This window comes from Temnothorax longispinosus, chromosome 1 (assembly GCF_030848805.1).
Source record: "Temnothorax longispinosus isolate EJ_2023e chromosome 1, Tlon_JGU_v1, whole genome shotgun sequence".
NCBI classification, from domain to species: domain Eukaryota; kingdom Metazoa; phylum Arthropoda; class Insecta; order Hymenoptera; family Formicidae; genus Temnothorax; species Temnothorax longispinosus.
The window spans coordinates 12,206,145-12,227,865 of NC_092358.1; the positions used below are offsets into that span (position 1 = coordinate 12,206,145).

The following is a 21,721-nucleotide window of genomic DNA, read 5'->3' on the forward strand; positions in this document are numbered from 1 at the left end:
GCCGCGATATTCTTTTATCTTCATTTTCTTCGGTAAAAGAAGAAAAAGATTTACAGATTTTAATTTACGCGGAAGAGATATTAGAATGTCACGTTTATATATAAAAACGCTCGCGTTTATTTCGATCGGAAATCGCGCGAAAAAGTAAATGGCCGCATTCAGGAAACACAACTGTTGAGTGAGCGGTCAGCGATTCTTTAATATGATTGGTTCTTACCTTTGGTTCTTCTCCGGATCTAAGTATAAGAACCAATCATAATGAGCGCTCACTCAACAGTCGTGTTGCCTGAACGCGGCCAATAAGAGAAAAGCCTCATTTTTTTTAATACGTACGTTTATTGGACGAGAGTGGAATTATCTCTTTTTGCGTTATACTTTTGGCATTTCCATCATACATATAATTCTGTCGCTATTTTGCGCCGCGTCGTGCCGAATCATGGCACGTTTGTCGGTCAATTAAAAAGTCTACGGCACGATCTCACCTCACCGGCGCGGTCCGGGGAACGCAGAAGAAGAGGCGGAACGCATGTCGGTGAACGTCCGCGGGGGGTCGTCGACCCAGGTCGACCACCAACCGGAGGAGAAGGCGAAGGAAGAAGAGGAGGAAGTGGAGGTGGAGGTGGAGGTGGAGGTGGAAATGGAGATGATCTTAGTCGTCTTCTTCGGCTTTAACGCCGAGTTGTTTTTTGCGCCATTTCCAGACGGCAGTGGTGGCACCATCACTTGCCTCCGTCCTTGATACTCGTGCTGAAAACCCTGGTCTGTACGATTATCTCGATAATACGATGCCGTCACCGAACCTTGAAGCCGAAAGGTCGTCTCGGCCGTTGGCGCGATTTAAACATTACATGGTTCCTCCTTGATACGGTCCCCTAGTAGGAAAGCTCGATATATCGCCAGGTCGTCGTGAAAAAAAAAACCAAAGAGGTTCTTGTAAAGATGTTCTTGCCTTTGGTTTCATCTTTTATATTCGATTTAACATCCATATTGAGTTTTTATTAATTGTCTTTTTAATCTTTCTTCTTAATGGATGTGCTAACTTTGAAGATACGATGTAAAGACGTGCAAAGGCGAACAATTTGAATAATAACAGAAAAAGAAAACATTATATATAACATGTAACACGTAACATTTTTCACGTTGATGTCTTGAATAATAACAATGAAGATTTTTCGCTTGTGTAATGTCCGATGGAGTACTTCCTCTTGGGATAAGATCTTTATACATTGCTAAGGTTTTTTAATTTCCCGATCCACTGACGCTTGTCTTGGCTAAAGCTTCGAAACTCGCATTTAGAATTTAACAAATTGATATGATATACTCTGCAATTATTGGCCATTTAGATGGAATGTTTCAATTGGCGATTCTTATGTCTGTTCTGCTTTCAACCGACAATAGATTCTTCCCTATCCCAAATGTATCGGTAACAAGTCTTCCGAACTCTATTCTGAGGCAATCAACAGCGCTATATCGTCGTTGCGGTTTTAATGGAATTATTTCTTGATAATCTGTGAACCTCATTCATTTAACTTTATATTCTCAATATGAAACTAGCAGAAATCGTAATTGCACGTATCGCCACTCAAATATCGAGGTATCTGCGAAAATTGAAACTACTGCAAAAAATTTTATTAATTTTCAAGAACAAATTACTTTCGTTACGAACGTTAGCGTTATTAAAAGAAGAAACCTTTCTTCGCGTTATAATTAATCCTTTTTGTTTTTCTTCTTTCAGCAACTGTTCCGCAGTCAGCCGCAAGGCGCGACTCCGCAGCAGCTACAACTTCTGCAGCAGCAACAGCAGCAGCAGCAGCAACAGTACCTAGCCGCGTCCCAAGCGCAACAGCAACAGCAGCAGCAACAGCAACAGAACTTTCCTACGGCTCCTTACACCGTTATCAGCGGCCAAGAGCCTTATGTAGGGGCGCTGATAGCTGGCGCACCCCCCGTCGTACCGCAGTACTATGGTGTCGGGCCCTGGGTCTATCCGGCCGGATTGCTGCCGCAGGCACCACCCCAGGCGGCCGCGCCACCGCCACCTCGGCGACCGCTCACCCCCTCTTCGGCAGCGGCCGCGGCCGCCGCCGCGCAGGATACCGCCAACAATCTGGCACAAACGGTGAGTCAGCCTCCGACATTAGTCGTCAAGATCCGTAAAAAATAGAAGAAAGCAGAAGAAATGACAATTTTCTTGATCACGCGTTTGCAAATAAAAATGGAAGACGTCTCTTTGCCGTGATTTGGTTCCGAGGAACATCTTCTCGGAGAACATGTAGCTAAATTTATCTTTAACTGTTCAAAAATTTAAGAAATGGGAATTTTGCTATTTTTTTTTAGGACATCTCTTTATGGAGTTTGTTTTTAAATTCCCGAGGTTACGAAGGTGCACACGTTGCGCATTTTTCGAAATAAATCGAATCACGCGTATATAGGTACTGTGAGTACCGCGATGATACATGATCGTTAAATAAAGGGGTTAAATTTAGGCTTGATGGCGGGATATAGATAGAGAACTCACGAATTAGCGCGAATTAGATGTGTTTCTAATTCTGTGAAAGCTATTTTCTCGCTCGCCCGTTCCCGTGAGTGGCCGATGATTGTTTTTGCTTGATATAAGACGTGGAGCTGCGTTCGTTGTACCAATTAGAGATTGCCACATTGTCTTTCTAGATATTTTACTACTGTGACAAGTGGAGGAGAAGGTAGGAACGCGCGGCTGTGATGTTCCCGACTTGTAAAATTAGACGTTCAATTTGGAGCGAGTTACGTTTATTGTATTTATGGGTAGCGATACAAATGAACGCGACAGAAATCTCGGTGATTCACACGGAGCTTGCATAAACAGTCGGACATTTCAGATTATTACATATTTTCTGAAAGAAATTGAGTTCAAACCTTACATGGCTGAAGATAGAACTCTGAAGACACGTACTTCTTTTTACGAGAGCTACAAGAAGCTATTTAAATTCAATCTTCTTAATTTTTATTTTCTAGTTTCTCCAAGTTCTATTATTGATTGACTTTGAATGATTGATCACCATTTTGGTTAGCATGGTTTATTAATGTATCGCAATTAATCTTTCCGCAGGTACAGGGTCAGTATCAGGTGATACCGGCTTATTACGATCAGAACGGTTCCATCGTTATGGGAGGCGTGCGCGGACTAAGTTCGGCGGCGACCCCCATGAGATTAGTTAGTCCTGCACCAGTTCTCGTGAACAGAGCCCCGTCTCAACCACCACCAGGTCCACCGGCACCACCACCGAACCTATATTCTCAACCGACTCCGACATCGCATAGCAACGCTACACCCGGCGAATGCCTAGGTGAGTCTAACGGAAATCCGTTTTGCCGTACTACCACCGTTCTCTTTGTAAACACACCTGTAAGAAGTCTTGTAAAATCATACTGTGTGTAACATCTTGTAAAGACTATCCCTCATTCCTTCTTCCCTTGTCGTGTAATACGTGTGTAATGCATGTCTGTGTGCTACGAAACGAAATTATATGACGGTTGTCCGATTATAATACGTTAACGTGTGCCATTATCGTTAATGTCTGTTAGTGATATCACTTTGCTGTTCACGGTTGACTTGTCCGTTCCCTGTAAATACGCGTAAAATACACTCGACACAATGTAATATTGCAACCAGAAAAAAACGAGAGGATATATATATACCATTGATGGCACGATTCTGTGTGTCGTAGATAAGCGTATGCGCGACGATAGAGTAACAAAAGAGGACAGTGCCTATGCCCGTCCACAAAAAAAAAGGGTACCGTGCGCAATAGCAGAGAGAAGATAATTTTACTAGTTTGTCGCATCTAAAGAATCGTCGGATTTCGAGTGATTAAATTTAACCTTCCGTCTGTACGTTTTTTTTTTTGCACCCTCGGAGTGTACGTGGGTCTCTCAAATTTGACGCTATTTTTCCCTACTTTAAAGTATTTAAAAAAATCAGAAAAAATTCACAAAACGTCTGTCTACATTGTAGTTGACGATTTTATAGTCATTTTGATGAACATTGTTTATTTAATAGAAGAAAGTTCGAAATTTTGCTATCGCATATTAGGAGCTTATCTCATAATAGGGGACTTGGATAAAGTTCCAAAAACAGCCGCCCTCCGATTTTGATGAAACTTTGTGAAAAGCTTTGTTTTGGGTTAAAATGAAAGCCCTTAAAAGGAATTTTGGCGACTTCTATGATAAAGCCATTTTTTAAGATAAAATGATAAAAAATATACGAAGACCTTTATAATTCTACGGGATGTTATAGCCTCTCCCCCGCAAGCGATGGGGGGGGGGTGAACCTCGGTTTGCGTGAAAAGTGTATTCGTGGAGGCAGTAGGTTCCGCCCCCCTGCGGGGGCTGCACATCTTTTAAACTAGACACATAGTGTGCCTTACAAAGTACATGCGTGAACTTTTTACGCGTGGAAAGTTAATATGAATTTTTAAATAATACTTCAATTGTATGTGTATAAACAGTACACACGTAAGCGAGGGAGGGGCTACCGCATTTCCCCCGAAAGCAGGGGGGGGGGTGGGGGTGAACCTCGGTTCGCGTGAAAAGTGTATGCGTGGAAGCAGTAGGTTCTTGCCATAATATTGAAAAAAAGCTTCATTTTAAGTCGTATCAGTCTTGCAACAACGATTGACAAAAGATGACTGATAGAATATGAGCACAAACACGCCAAATAGACCGAATACTACAGAATTTAAATAATCAAGGTCAGAAGCTAGTATGTATATATATTACAGTTAAAACCCGAAATCCGTCAAAACCCGAATTTACTGGTAAATTCTACAATAGTTTTAACTAATTGTTAGTTAAAACTAGAATTTACCAGTAAATTCGGGTTTTGACGAATTTCGGGTTTTAACTGTAACATATGTATATATAAACGAGCTTGTAAAGCACGCCACGAACCCATGTGACAACTTGTCTCGCGTGGAAAGTGTATGCGTGAACTATTTCGACATATATATTAGTCATTTATGCCTTTTATGCCAATAGAAGACACAGTGTGCCTTCAATACATGTGTATAAACAGTACACAAATAGGCGGGGGAGGGGCTCCGTCTACGGCGGAGCCTCTTTCCCCGCATAATAAAACTAAACAAACTCCCAGCGTGATACCTAACTGCTTGAATTAAGATGCTTGATTATTGGCTCACTCTTGCAAAAATGTTAAAAAAATTGCTAAACTTTGGAGTTGCAAAAAATCCTTTTGTATATGTCTTTTTTATCTAAAAGGAACCTATTTACAAAGTTTTACCTAAATCGGAGCACGGACATTTTCGGGAGAAACCCTATATTTTTTATAAAAAAAAAAGGCTTTATTATAGGAGTCGCCAAAATTTCTTTTAAGGGCTTTTATTTTAACCCAAAACGAAGCTTTTCACAAAGTTTCATCGAAATCGGAGGTCAGCCGTTTTTGGAACTCCACCCGGGGACTTTCGGTTGGAGTTATTAAAGAACGGTTATTAAAACGTGAAAAAATAAATACCGCTACACAAAGAGTTCAACATTTGGAATACGAACTTGAAAACGTGTTTTTTTAAATATCTTTAATAAATTATTAAATATCCTTATTAAATTTTCTGTTTAATCAATACTATTTTATATTTACTACTTTACTTTAATTATTTTAAAGATATGAATGATACAACTAATTGCTTACGATTGTGCATATATCTTTCCTCGGAAATTATCTACGATACGATCGCGGCGCAGAATCGATGTTTTGGCCCAAAATTCGACTTCTTCCGAGCTTTCCTATACGATGCCCACGTTCGCGGATACGCGATTGCGATATGTAGATTGCTAGGCTTTTCATAGACGGTGTAAGGCTCGGTAACATACGCTAATCAACACTTACGACGACTAAGAAAGCGCGTGTGGGTTGCGGGCTTTTGGTGCAGGTCTGGCGGCGTGCAGCGCAGCAGCGGTGGTCGCGCAAGCTCAGGCAGTTGCGGTGCAACAGGCGCAGCAGCAAGGTTCTGGACTTGCCGCGGGTTTAGCGGCTCTAGGATACGGCGGCTCCCCGCTCGGAGCATTGGGCTCGCCTGCCCAACTGCAGAATACAGGTATATGACCCCCGATCGTGCTCGATCCTCCTCCTCCATTCCACTTTATTCTTCATCCTTATCCACGTCCTCATTCTCCTCTTCCTCCTCATCCCAATCCCCCTCTCCCTCTCCTTCTCTTCGGGCACCTTGCTCTCGGCGAATTCTCTCTATTCTCCAGGAAAACGGCGCTTTCTTGATTCCTTAAACCCGCGGATTTTTTCAGGCGAAAAACTGAATGGTGTATCTGTATTCCTGAAAACCAGATACTTACGGAACCTTCCGTGAATTCATAACATGTATATATGTGTAATTTGTGGTTTTTAAGGATATGGATTAGAAACGAACTCTTCAATTTCTGTAGTTATCTTGTACATATTAGCGACTTAATAACGATAATTTTTAAAGTGCTAAGGAAATGTAAAATAAATATGATCCCGCGTATGAAAAACCTGCCTAGTAACTGATCAAATTAAAGAAAAAGAAACGGGGAAAAAATAGATTACTGCGTACGTTGTAATTGTTCGGTAATTGCATAGTACGGTAGAAAGACATGGGTCAATCCCTTGTGTTAAAGTACTGTATATAGAAATATGTATATTTTACTTTATCTCGTTATGGAAAAAGAGACATTCTTTGAAATATTGAGCTTATCAACTCGAGTATTTTTTTCCTGGGACCGGAGAAATTTCTTTTGGCTCTCTATATTGGTGGTGTGTAACGGATTTTTATGTACAAAAAAGAGAATGAAAAATAACGTAAGGTGTTTGCATGCTTTATACAACCTAATTGATTTGTACTTTCGTGTTGAATATAGCCAACTCTCTTTCAGCTACGTGCCTTTCTCAGTAGAGCGTTTGTGTCGATTTGTTGATTATCGCAATTCTTTTGATCGTCACGTCTCTTGTATATGCTCGATACCAGTTGCCCTCGAGCATCTTGTGTAAAGATGACGGTGTCCGTCTTGTGTGCAGGTTTAGGCCTCGGTGCGTCTTCAACCGGCAGACGAGATTCCTTTGATAGAAATACTTCAGCCTTCAGTCCAAGCTTGGAATATAGCCGGGCGAAGTGGCCTCAGAGTTACGGCGCCCTCGGTAAGGACCGTTTTGTTGTGTGTGAAATGTACTTTGATATACGGGGTGTAGGGCGTCTAGAATGATACGTTCGAATGTCCCCGTTGCGCAGAAAACGTATGGAGAGGTGTAAATGATAATGAAAGTTGAAATAGCCTCGTTTTTTGTCGGCTTTTCTTATCGTCTCATTTCCCCGTATGTTCAACGTGTAGCGAGGATACTTTCGAGGATTCAAGTGTTCCGTTTTAGACGCCTGTACACGACGGCTATGAGGCATCTCGGAATCGCCATAGACGCTCGATTATCTATGTTGTACATTGTGTCTTAATAATATATTGTAATCCATTTGTACACATGCCTTTTGTATACATAACTCAGCTATGATAACAACACTACCCTTCTCTCTAAACTGATCCCGACGTATAAATTATGTTACATCCTAATGCTTGAAAACGTCTTAATTGGGAATGAGTAAGCGCCCGCAAGGATGACTGTTTTGTCAGAGAGCGATCACACAGTGTACCTACGTCACTGTAATTCGTAGCGATTTTAACATAATACCCCCCCACGGGATTAGACTTAGCCTCTATACAGTTGTACACTGTTGTACATTGCTTCTGTACAAAAATTGTACAGCGCATCATTCACGATCAGTGAGATAAGAAGTACTCTTTTCTCTAGATACAGGTACCTGGGACAGAGTGTATTTAGCTACAAATGCAGGTACTTCCTGCAAAGAATATACAGACACAGGTACAGATACAGATCGAGCATAACTAGATACGAGTGCTCATCTTATTCTTCATGTAATTTCAGAAAATTTGGAGTTGATTTTTGTTTAACGAATATGTCCAATAATTAGTGGAATTTTGTTAATTAATTATAATAGTAATTAATAATAAGAGACTTATGCATTGGAATTTCTAAGCTTCTCAGTAGTCGAAATAATTAATCTTATTTATTTGATTTAACTCTTAAATGACCAGTGGAGTCCAGCGGACCCCAGACCCTTTAGAATGAAATGTTTTGAAATGTTCTTGCCAAAAATGGAGCTCATGCTTTCATTGATGATAGTTGAGTGATTGACCTACCCGTGTGTACACTTAGCAGTACTCAGTTTACTTAATTTTTTATATTATGTTGAAATTGAAATTTGAACAATATTAGCATTTTATACTCTTCTCTAGATCTTGAACAACATTGAAAAAAATTGTCATAACTAAAGATAAAAAAATCAATGAGTAAGGAGACATTTTTCATGCTGGGGTCTTTTAGGCCTCTCAGTGAACTTACGAGATTCTTGAGAGGTGTGGCATTTAAGAGTTAAAATAGATATCGCTGTAGTAAAATTTTGTTTTTATTTATAAAGATATGTGATATTTGAAATCGAAGGTCGTCCGCAAATGACGACGACTTTTGATATTCGAGGACGAATCGACTCCAAATTGATTAAAGAATCTGTCATTAACCGCTTTGATTTGTCATGCAGGTACAGTTACCGCGTCACCGAGTCCCTTGGGCCTGTCATTAACACCACCGCCGACTTTAGGAGGATCTCTGGGTGGTCTTGTCGGAGGAGCCAGTCGAGTATCAGCAGCTCCTGGTGCCGAAGCCAAGTTCCGCGCCAGCGCGGTACCCACCCTAACAGCCAATGGAGTGTTTGGCTCTAGTAGTTCTCTGTTTCCCAATCTCGTAGGCAAGCCTGGCCGTGGAGGTGCTGCTAATATCAGCGATAAAAATTCCGGAGGACGATCCCGCCTATTGGAAGATTTTCGAAATAATCGGTAAAATTGATGGGATTTCTTACGGTTATAACATTTAAATTATGAGCTCGGCAACGAAATCATACATTTTTTTGCACTATTATAAAAATAAATTAATTCTCTTAAATGTCATCGTTTGTGAGTAGAATAGAAATCCGTCCGGTAAATCTGTTGTGACAAGGTTCTTTTTGTCTTGCTTTTTGTTTTTTATCTTGCTGAATGAAATTTTATCCACACGTATCTCCTCTGTTTTCTCTGAAAAACATATTTCTATAATTAATTAAGATACCTGTTAATTTAAGAAGATAAAGAAAGAGTCTTCAGCAGTCTTCAAATTCTAAGCGCAAATAGTGTGCGATAAAAGAACATGATGCATATTGCGAGAATATATTACATATGATCTCTTGTTTTTGACGTGGTATATCGTAATCAGTAGCTTTATCCCAGTGCGCAGTTGCTCAATGCGCTAATAAATTATACGTGTTCTTTTCTCTTCAGTTTCCCGAGTCTTCAGTTACGCGATTTGGCTAATCACATAGTCGAGTTCAGTCAAGATCAGCATGGTTCGCGATTTATTCAGCAGAAATTGGAACGAGCTTCGGCTAGCGAGAAACAGCTCGTGTTTCAAGAGATCCTTTCTTCTGCATATTCCCTTATGACAGATGTCTTCGGCAATTACGTTATTCAGAAGTTCTTCGAATACGGCACACAGGAACAGAAATCGACTCTCGCCCAAAAGGTAAATTCCAGTACCGAAAAATTATTTTATCCAGGAGAATTTATTGGAACTAACTCACTGTAATTTATTTCGTGCAGAATATTTTTTTCTGTAAATTTCTATATACATTCTCAGAATGTAACCAGCCTTAGATTGTCAATAGATTTACTTAATCTTATTACTATATTGCTATTATTACTTTTAATCACGACTCTTGCTATATTAAATATGAGGAAAAATTTTGCGTGTCATCTGATCACCGTGATTACGCACTAGTCTGATATTTTATCAAATAATTATATTAAAGATATCTTATGAGTGTTTCTCCGTATTATAATTTTTTTCATTTATATCAGGTTCGCGGACATGTTTTACCACTGGCACTGCAAATGTATGGCTGCAGAGTTATACAGAAGGCTCTCGAGTCGATCGGACCGGAACAGCAACAGGAAATCGTACGGGAACTGGATGGGCATGTGTTGAAGTGCGTTAAGGATCAAAACGGGAATCACGTTGTACAAAAATGCATCGAGTGCGTTGAACCGCGAGCATTGCAGTTCGTGATAGGAGCTTTTGCGGGACAGGTATACTCTCTGAGTACTCATCCGTATGGCTGCCGAGTGATCCAACGTATCCTCGAGCATTGCACTCCTGAACAAACTCAAGGAATCCTGCAAGAGTTGCACAATTCCACTGACCAACTAATTCAGGATCAATATGGCAATTACGTCATTCAACATGTGCTTGGTAAATATCATTTTTTTCATATCAATGTGATTATCAGAATTAAAGATTTTTTAGATGAAACCAATTTAAAGATTTCAATACATTATTGATTGATGATTGACGATATAAATGTATTATTATTAGTAAAAGTAATATGGTATTTGTATTATCTTTATCTTCTAAATATTCTTATTATTACGTATCGCTATTACTATTCATGAAAATGAACATTGCTATACTATTTACATTACTATTAATTTAACTCAAATCTTATTGCAGTCGAATTTCGTTAACTCGAAAACCTTTATAATTCGAATTTTTTTCATTCCTTTGAAAAACCCTCTATAAGTCGAAGAAAAAGAGATTAACTCGAAGTATTTTTCCGGCGTACCAATTATACTTTAGTTTACCTCTATAAGAATTGTTTTGAGATATAGAGGTTAATATTATAAATTGACCTCTGTATCTTGAATTTTGATCAATAAAACCTTTATAACTCAAAGTAAAAAGATTTTACATCAGCTTCTTTATATGCATCTTTATAAATAAATATGAATTTACTTCTTTAAAATGATTAAAGTTATTAAAATCTTTTTGTTACTCTGTTTTTTTGCGGTAACTTTTAGTTATTTATGTATAATTTCAAAACCTTTATAAGTCGAATTTTTTTCACACTTTTATAACTCGAAATCTTGATAACTCGAAATACTTAATAACTCGAATTATTTTCTGCTCCTTTGAGGTTCGAGTTGGCGAGGTTCGACTGAATATGTCAATATGAATAATGATATTTACTTATATTTTTCATAGAACACGGTAAGCCAGAAGATAAAGCGCAATTAATCAGCAGCGTTAGAGGCAAAGTACTCGCTCTTTCCCAGCACAAGTTTGCGAGCAATGTCGTTGAAAAATGCGTGACTCATGCTACAAGACAGGAACGCGCTGTACTGATTGAAGAAGTTTGCGGCTTCAACGACAAGTGAGTGCGCTTTCGTATTGAATGCATTTTTAGGGGATTTAAATCGAATGTTCTCGAAAGCCTAATGGTTGTTTTTTTTTCTCTTCTTATCGCGCAGTGCGCTGAACGTGATGATGAAGGATCAGTATGCCAATTACGTCGTTCAGAAGATGATTGACGTCGCGGAGCCGGCACAACGCAAGGTGCTGATGCATAAGATTCGGCCGCATTTGGGAAGCTTGCGCAAGTATACCTATGGCAAGCACATTATCGTTAAACTGGAAAAGTTCTTCATGAAGACCGCTTCGGCAATGGGAGTAGGAGCGACGTCTGCTGGTACGTCAACGAGCAGCGGAGGCGGCGATCTCGGTCCGATCGGACCGCCTGCATCTGCCGCGTCCGGTTCGGTTTCAACATCGAGCCAGCAGTCAACGCAGGTTTTATAAACGCGCGTATATGGGATTGCCTTTCGCCGCGGAAAAGGAAAAGAGAAATCCGCAAAGAAAGAGGCAAGAAGAACTGCAATATCCGCACGTCGCGTTAAGTACTATCCTATCTTTTACCTTAGCGAGATCTGTTCTATCTATCGACGGGAATGACGAATTTCAACGAATTTCCCACGTTTGTTTCTTTTCTCGTTTTGCCCCGTGTCCTTCGAAAGCAAATGAAAAAGAGGCAAAAAAAATTCTTGGACGATTGTTTCTCGTGAGAAATGTAACGATTTTTCTTATTTTTGCAATCGTGGAGTTGACGATATTTGTACAGTAACCAGCTTCTTCGGGACCCGGGCAACGCGAGATCACGTTATAGCAAAGTTTTAACGAGAACCCACGAAAAAAAGCAGTCCGTAGAAATGAGGATAGATACGTTGTAGTGCATTTTTCTATCGTTTTGCAATACGTATCCTTACGTGGGGGAGTATCACGTGCGTAGAGATATTCGCATTAAAAGTATATCGAGCATACCAAGTAGAAGTTGCACTATGATTTCTGATTTGCAAACGATGTTTTTCATGATTGGCTCGACGAGTTTCAGATACGTTTCACGACCAATCGGCGCATGCTGAGCTAAGCCATTGGCTGGTCTTGTGCCGTATAAAATTTAATTTCATACAGATCCGTAAGAGGATCGCTCGATTATTGAATTATTGTGCAGAGCCGTTACGCTGGATTTATTAGGTGCGTTACGTCCCCTCGATTCAGCACACAAAAAGAGAAAGAAATAAGAGCTCTATCCTTCGGCGAGAATGAACAAAACAGAGCATTACGATGTGCGAGAATTGTACTCGGCGAGGACATTAACAGCAAGCTTCTACGAGGACGACGCGACAAAATCACGAACAGTTTTAGAGACAGTTAGGTCTTAGTGCTGCATGCATTTATATCGAATTGTACGAGGGTTGTAACACATTACACGTACATTACATACATTTGCGCGCGCGCGCGCGCGCGCGTGCGCACACATTACACACATACATACAGACAACACGCTACGCGTAATGTGTAACGTTCCCGATCTCGCGTATACCGCGCCGCTTCCTCTTTTACACACAATTGCTGCTTTAGTATTATTTTTAAACGTGCGGTATGCGCTCGATCAACGAGTCAGCAGACGAGAGAATAAGATAAAACTTGAGATGTAGAAGTTTTAGGAGTTATAGATATGTTATTTAAATGTAGCATAGCGTTTGACATGGGAATGAAAAATCAGGCATTGACCCCTGAACCTGGACCTCTGACCTGATCATCGATTTGTCCCCCTGAGACTACTTGGAACGTTCACAAAGAGTGATTATTTCGTTATTTGTTTTTTCTTTTCTTTTTCCTTTATTTTTTTTAACTTTCGAAAGTTTCCAAATGAGAAAAGGTTTAGTTTTTTTTAAATTCTTGTTTGCATTGATTTTCTATGATTGCGTGACACACAGAAGAAAGTGAAGACAGATAAAAGCAGGCAAAGTGAAAAAGGTAACAAGATAAGCTATTCGTGCTACCGTGTTTTTTTTTTGTTCACTTTTCATGTTCGTAGCTTCTGGAGTAAGGAATACGTCTTTTCTTCACTCTCTTTCTCCCTCTCTTTTTCATTTCCACCATCCCGTATCCCTCGAGCCCTCTTGAGATCCTCGAATTTTGTATAAATTGTGATATAAATAAATAACAAATGTGTATAGGTACGAATATCCGAAATACGCGAGGACCGATAAATTCAGTGAATATTTTATTTCTCACGGGAACATTTCCCCTTATTTTTGACAGAGTCTGTGAATATTATGTATTATATAATAATTACTAATTATATTAAATTTTATGATTTACGTTCTCAACGCTGCTGTCCCAACCATAGCTCCTCCTTTTTCCTTTCCTCTACCAAACTCATCCAATTTGACATTTTTCCGAAGTATCTATCCAATTGTAAGATATAAACATCTTTCACACATGGACTTGCACTAGGTAAAAAGAAATTACACGCGCGCGCACGCACGCACGCACGCACGCACACACACACACACACACACACGAGAGAGAGAGAGAGAGAGAGAGAGAGAGAGAGAGAGAGAGAGAGAGAGGGAGAGAGAGAGGGAGGGAGGGAGGGAGGGAGGGAGAGAGAGAGAGAGAGAGAGAGAGAGAGAGAGAGAGAGATCCACCTGTCCCTCCTTTGAATAATTTGCAGCTACCATTCTTAGAACGTAAAGGCCGAAGACCATTGTACATTGTATAAATGATATAAATGCGTTCTCGAGAAACAAAAATATCAGGAGATCGTGCATAATACATGTGTATCTATAATCTGTTCGCGCCATTTCCTTATCATTATCTCTTCGGATATACATATATATACATTTAGACACACGCCACACTTTGAACATTTCAATTGTATTATAAACCATTGGAGGACAAAGAGCCACTCAGCCATTTTCATTGGGATCGCGCTTATAAATGCCACCTAATGTAAGAGATCCTTTTCATTTCGGACAAATTTTTATATGCATAACTTTTATGTTTCTTTCTCTCGCCGATTATCAGCCGCCCTCCAGTGTACAATGTGTGATATATTTCATTTCAAGGTAGATATTGAATATGTAGAAATCGAAGAGGAAAAAAGGATGAAAGAACTCACAAAACTCGCCAGCAAACTAGATTAAACGCCTGTCTGTCGCACGACTCTGTATAAAAAGTAAAAGTAAAGAAGAGGGAAGAACGTAGCAGCTTTCTTTGTAAGATATTGTAAATAACGATTTATTAACGAAATTGACAAATTCTTAAGTACTTCTCTCTCCCTCTCTCTCTCTGTCCTTCCCCCTCCGTCATCTCTCTCTCTCTCTCTCTCTTTCTCTCTCTCTCTCTCTCTCTCTCTTTCTTTCTCGCTCTCTTTCACTCTCTCTTTGTTTGAAATAAAGATTACTTTATTGTCAAAACGTTGTTAAGAGCGTGAGTGACGGACGAATACGCGACAAAAGTAAACGCGGTATTTCACCGTTTGATGTCGCTTACGATGTGTAAATTCCGTGGGACGCTCAACTCTCGTTTCTTCTTTGCAGTGGGCGACCCTTCCGAAAATTGCTGAGGTTGCACGTTTGCTCGATGTATCACACATGTTTACATGCACACACACATATACAGTAACACGCTATAAAGATGCGAAAAGTACGGTTGATAGACCTCTCGTGAATATAGACAGACATTCCAACTGCCACCTCATCTTCAGTCGACAGGACGTCGGACCTGTAAAAACCGCTTAAAAAAAAAGAAAAAGAGACGAATTATGTAAACGCGAGAGACGTGTAAAACGTGCTCATAATGTTTAAGGAAACTGTGACGAGAAGAAAAAAAATAGTTCCTTCATCCGTAATGATAAATCGCGCGATCATCTGTAAATTAAAAGTCGTAAAAAGAACAAGAAACACCGCGCCTCTCATCTGTAATAGATCCATCGATCATACCTGACGAAATCGCGTGTAAAGGAAGCGAGGTATAAATTAAGCGAGAAAAACGTTGCGAAAAAAAGAAAAACGGCACGAAGCGTAAGTCGAACGCAAAATATCTCATGTCTTATCAGCTAACGTAAGATTATCGATTTACCTATCGTATTTTTATTACTATTATCATTATATTATTATGATATTGTATTATTACTATTATTACTATGCTATTGGATATTGTTTGATTAACGGTCTCCCTTTCCTCCCCTATTTGATTATTCAATTCCGCTATTACTAATCGCGCTAAGGCATATGTAAATATATGTGTGTATATGCATATGTATAAATCCGCACGTATATACATATATATGTACGTATGTGTACACGCATATATAAATATATACATATACATATATACATATGTGCATGTATAAGCTCGGCACACATAACACACACATTTATAAATATGGTATAACATGTTCCAAGTACATTTCTCATTAATCTTTATCACGTTTCTCCTCTTTCTCTCTCTTTCTCTCTTCCCCTCCCCTTCCTTTTCCTCCCTATGATAAAATATCTTGAGAATTTGGTATGAACGTTTAGGGATAGAAATCGCATTAATCTAGCAGTCTGTCGTCATATATCTATTTAAGCCTTTCCCTTGTACCAGACGAAAAAAAGTAAAGAACTCTTCTTATCGATTTTTAATTATAAATAGTGTAAATTTTTTATATAGCGTAAAAAAATGCGATATTACTGATGAGACGCTGCCTGAGTAAATGCGTTTATTGCGTGTAAAGAAATGGAGTGCGGAAAAAAAAGAAAAGGAACGGTGACCGGTGAAATCACTTGATCTTCATTCGATCTTTATACGATTTTTATTATTTTTCGTCAGCTGTACCCTCTTGGAAGCAAAATTTACGAATCACGTTGATCCAGACAGTCTCGAAGTATGATCAGCCTCGTACAAATTATATTTTCTTTCTTTTTTTTTAGCGAGCGTAAATTGACGACGGCATTGTTATGTTGTTTGTTGCTTGCGATAGCAGTCTCGAACACCGTAAACTCGTAACATCTGTAAACTCGATGTATATTTCATTTGCGAAAGAGAAGCAAAGGGAGAAGTGCTTGACTAATATATCTCGTTTCCCCGCATAAATTCTTGGACATCTTTGCTGCTCTTTTGATGTGATGTTATACGGAGGTTTTCGCGAAATGGGAGCTTTTTTTAAGTGCCACGCGCGTTCTGTAATGGCGCACTTCGAAGAGCGGAAGTATGCCTGAGCGAAAAAATAGAAAAATTGTATCCATGAAATATCGTCGTATGTAACGAATTCTTAATTTATGTTCACCGATAAAAAAACTAGTAAAAAAAATAATTAGGAAAAAGCAAATTTTACGAATCTTACATATTTTACATATCGTCAAGCTTCGATTTAAAACTTCGAAAATACGAATTTAAAACTAATTTTGAGATTTATTAAGAGAGATAGAGAGACGTGAAACAGTTTAAATCCATTTGAAGTTGTCATACTTCTAGATATTGGAAAACATTCTGAGTTTCGTAATCTTCAGCTTTTTGACAATGCGCATACAATATTCTTTTTTTTATCAATGAAATATTGAATTCGTTGTACTTACGACAATATCTCATAGAAAGCATTCCTGTGACAAAACTGGGTTATTTCTTCGAACATTTGTACTTCAGGATAGACCTTTCTTTTCCCGCTATCTTCACTTCCTTCTTCATTCTCAATCTCTCGAATCTTTCTACCCGCTTTCTCTCCTATTCTTTGAGAATCGACTCATAAAACGACCGGCAGGCCCTTTCTCACCGGGACATTTAAAGCATTAAGATATAAGCAGATTAAGCAACACTATAAATATTGATTATACATATATATAAATATATGTATACATATATATATATCTGTATATGTATATCTAAGCCTTATCGGTATGATATATATATGTAATAAGTACTATTTAAATATTGTAACAATTGTATATGATTTTAATACTACACGCTAATTGTATCATATATATATGAAGGATCTGCGACCTCCCACTTTGCAGACATATACAGACAAAACATGCAAGTACATAAAACAGCAGGCGCGCGCGCGCACACGCGTGCGCACACACACACACCCCTACATCGTACCCATGGATCCACAAAGGCACCAACACTTAATACACATACACGGTACCATACACGTGCATACTTGCAAAAGACGATTGTGCAATTTTGAGACAGTTGGGAAACAAATCGACATGTGGACATTCTTCGATTGCCCATATGTATTCACCTCACGCCCACCGGATTCAACTGCCACGGCGCTGGTACATGAACAGTTGTTTGCTCGAACGAGAGGCCTCCCCAGCCTTTCGCGAATATCGTCGGCTTTAACGCTTGTCGGCACCTGAAAGTTCAACGTCAAAATTTAATCTTTCTGTCTATGTATCCTGCATTTCTTCGATTGGCGTAATCGTCACTTAACACTTAATGGTTTTCTTATAAAATATATTAGTGGAAGAGATGTAATAGGATTATTGGAATTGGTTTTTATGCAACTTCAGTTAGAAAACTTCGGTCATATGTAATGAATTTGCAAAAATCTTGGGACGACGCCTCTGCTCTCGCTCTGTAAACGAATAATTACGTTTAGAGGGGATAGGTGATTGATGACCTCGGGGGCTTTCGCCTTGAGGCCGACGATACGTAAAACCGCAAAGATGGATAAGCAAGCAAACAGCAACGGGAATGGTGCGCCCTGATATTAAGACTGATGTACAGTAGCGCGCTATTCTCATCATTTTCACGGGTTATGCATTTCCACCGCTCTTCTCCCCCCTACGCCGAGACACTCGCGAATGACACGAACACACCAATATACGGAATCGCAGGGCTAAACCAAGTATATATATATATTTCGTATATATACCAAAAAAAGAACGCGTATATATTAAATATATATATAAATATCTCATATATATTTGTCTGATATATGTCATATATGTAACGCGTAACACTGTTCGTATCGATCACCGGCTCTTATAAGAATGCGTAAGGGCCCCTGAGCATGGCGTTATCTCGCGAGAAAAAAAAGATAACGCGAGATACCTCGAAACATTACCCTCGGTAATGCCGGAATTGTGGAATCCCGTGATTTGGATCGAATTTTCTTCGTGTAAAGCATTTTATTTGACATCGGCGAAGAAATCTTCGCCGAAAGGAATACGCCTTGCACAGGGGGCACGACGATATATACGGGCCGGTGATACTGTCTGAGATACACACGATAGATGCAGAGGGAAATAAAAGAAAAAAATCAGCTGCAAGAAGTGTATTCCATGTTAGCAGATAATTAGATAAGTGGGACGGACAAGCATACGGATTTAAGAGAGAAAAAAACGCAAGATCACACACATAACTTGTATATTAGTGTATAGAACGCGTAGAGACGATAAAATAGCCATTGAAGAATAAAAAAAAGAATCATTTTCGACAATGTTTTTTACAAACAGACAAGACAGTGCAAGTAGATTAAACAAAAGAAAATAAAAGAACGAGAGAAAAATGTCATTATAATAAGCGAAAAGAAAGAGAAAAGAAGGAAGGAAGGAAGAAGGAACACGCGCGAGAGAGAGTTTCTTTTCGAGGCAATCTCATTGGATGCGCTAGAGTGGGCGAAGTCTTCGTTATCTTGCCACTTCACACAAACACAAAAAAGCATATTACGTGCACAAACAAAAAACTGTAAAAAAAAAAAAAACCATAGATTCGTTTGATGCGAAACACCTAGGCGATACGACTCGACCACACTCGCAGAATCTCCGAAACGCGTTTCGACAAACTCCCCCCCAGAGCAAAAAGACTGGCCATGCCAAAATCGGGTACGCAAGACATCTTAAAGATGTCTTTTTAAGACGTCTTATGTCCCGATTTTAGACATACGTGTTGTCTGAGTTGTTATTTGAAAATAACACTAAGCAGACGCTATCGTCTCCCTATCTATTTCTGTTCAAGAGATCTTCCTCTCGATTTTGCTCATTCTGTCCTTGTTTGATTAGCACTTTACTTTATTTTGGAATAGAATTGCTAACTATTTTGAGACCACGGTCGGTTCGCGACGACGACACGGCGTGAAAGCGGCGCGTAAATTATCACTTGTCATGCTTTTATGCAATTGTAATCTGTGTTTGTAATCGTCTCGAGAATACATATAGAATTAAAAGGAAATAGAAAAACGATAATTAACAGTATTATGAATATCACATTTGCAATTACACTAGCGGTGGTTCAACTGGTTTGTGATATATTAATAACATTAATTTTAATTTAACGTTTATATTAATGTCTGTTGCAAATAATGACTACGATACAAGAGAGTTTTTCGATTTTCCGGGAACGTAAGTGCCAAGTTTAATCCGGTCTGTAAAAATCGCTGTTAGCAAGATTTTCTCTTGATAATAATTTTCTCTGTATAAAAGCGTGAATTTTATTCGAGTGGTTTTCAAAATAGCGAGCGTTGAATGGAAATTTCTAATTTTAAGCCGGCTTTTATAACGTCTTACTTTTAGAGCGCCAGTTTTTTGAGGCAACAATCGAGACGTTTGCAATTTGCAGATTATTCGGCGTTGCAAGCCGAAAAAAAACTACGCGATGAGTTGATTTTGAAAATAATTTCACTTTGATTTCGTAATTTTATGAGTTTCGCGTTTTTAATTTCCGCAACGATCGGCTGCAAGTCCATCACGTACGTCGTTGAACTAGGCACGTATTATGGATTCGATGAGAACCGGTCTAATTGGTTTCGTTTTACGTTTATCCATCGGCTTGGACAAGTTTTATCGTGTATCTACGTTTGTCTTTTTTGTTAATTTAATTGTCCGCCATGATAATTTTCCACGCGGAAGTAAGCCGTCTTTGATTTTAATTGATTTGTCTCTCTCTCTCGCCTCCCTCTCTTTCGATTAAAAAAAATTCGCGACAATGTAACTGCATTTTATACACTTACAAACCAACAAACACACGCACGCACGCACGCACACACACACACACACGCACACATACATGAGACACTGAGGACTTACGAGTTCTATCGAGTTATTATCTTAGAATCGTCTCGGTAGCGGTCCGCCGTGCATTGAAATAATGAAGTAAATGAAGTTATAAATAATCAATCAAGGAAGGTTATACATATATTGGATTATAGCGATAAAATATTTGTTCTCGTGCTGCAAACGGCTACGTATTACGAGTAAGTAGACGCAGTGATTATTGTATTGATTAATCGTTTACTTACACACATGTATTGCTTGAGTTTTCCTTGAGTTTTGTCTTTTTTTGTACGCAGCGGAAAATATCTGCCTACTTTTAGAACTTATTTATTATCATCTTTATCTCTTTCTCTCTCTCTCCGCCACATTTGATAGATTTAATACAAATTGCACGTAGGGCGATCTACGTTGTTAGCGGGAGGTCGAGGACGTCGATTTGTATGTTGCGTACGTACATGAATTTTCATATTTTCTCCCTCTCGATATATCGAGCATACATACATACGTATACATAGATGCGAAAATGTAATTCCGAATTCCATCGAAATTTCTTCTGGGGATCCACCTCCTAGCGATCGACTTATACGATGCAGAAAGCCGTGCTGGTAGTTTGTGTTGAGACTAAATAGCATTTTTCACTCATTAAGTAGGCATATTCACACATACACACGCCCCACACTCTCATACATAACGTACACGCACTGAGGTATACATACACACGCCGAGAGGAAAAGGAAAGGAAACATGACACTCTCTATACACACATTAACGAGACAAAAAAAGTGAATAATGGATTAACGGTATTCTAAATGTAACATGTATATGATGGCTGTACAAATGTAACATTTTTTTCCATTATGTATGATGATAATAATGATAATGGTGAAAAAAGGGAAGATTTGATGCAAAAAGAAAATGTAATTGAACAAAAAAAAAGGAAGATGGAAAAGAAACCGTGTGTGCGCGTCGATCGATGTGAACGCCGACGTCTCGAAAGCGATAAAATCAATCCGTCGGCGCACCCGCGCGAGTGATTTACCAATAAAACTACTATTACTTTTAATTATTATGAAATACCATTTCTGTAATAACATTATGATATAAAACCATACATTGAATGGCAAAGTATGTGTACTTTATTTCCACTTTCCATTACAAGTAGGGGAATACGACGCAGTGGGTAATAATAGTATGTACGTACCTCAAGTTTGAGACTGTGACGATAGCTGATGACACGAGTGACAAAATTTCAAAGCTTACGTCAATTCTAAGTAATATAGATACATTTTATTCCAGCTCAAAGCTTTGTTTGAACAGAGGAAGCGAAAAAGAAAACGCGCCCGTTTCTTTACCATTTTGAAGCGACAGGAGTTAAGCTTGTAAGTGGGCAATTTTTATTTGCTACTGTAATTAGTATAACATAGTGAAATACGAT

At 39.0% G+C, this 21,721-nt stretch overlaps 1 protein-coding gene across 7 annotated transcripts in view; it reads left to right on the forward strand.

The window, feature by feature from the left end:
- Nucleotides 1-21,411, forward strand: part of Pum (pumilio) — a 122,762-nt gene extending 101,351 nt beyond the window's left edge. For 4 of the 7 annotated variants that reach the window (XM_071771393.1, XM_071771374.1, XM_071771384.1 and 1 more), the window contains 10 exons: nt 1,736-2,119; nt 3,089-3,326; nt 5,925-6,089; nt 7,043-7,162; nt 7,823-7,894; nt 8,631-8,925; nt 9,403-9,643; nt 9,979-10,369; nt 11,159-11,327; nt 11,425-21,411. In XM_071771393.1, the coding sequence (XP_071627494.1) occupies nt 1,736-2,119; nt 3,089-3,326; nt 5,925-6,089; nt 7,043-7,162; nt 7,823-7,894; nt 8,631-8,925; nt 9,403-9,643; nt 9,979-10,369; nt 11,159-11,327; nt 11,425-11,752 (2,403 nt within the window). In that variant the 3' untranslated portion in view covers nt 11,753-21,411. The remainder of the gene's footprint in view (nt 1-1,735; nt 2,120-3,088; nt 3,327-5,924; nt 6,090-7,042; nt 7,163-7,822; nt 7,895-8,630; nt 8,926-9,402; nt 9,644-9,978; nt 10,370-11,158; nt 11,328-11,424) is intronic. The other 3 variants (XM_071771402.1, XM_071771410.1, XM_071771417.1) reach the window with 3 other exon arrangements.
- The last annotated feature ends 310 nt before the right edge of the window (nt 21,412-21,721 follow it).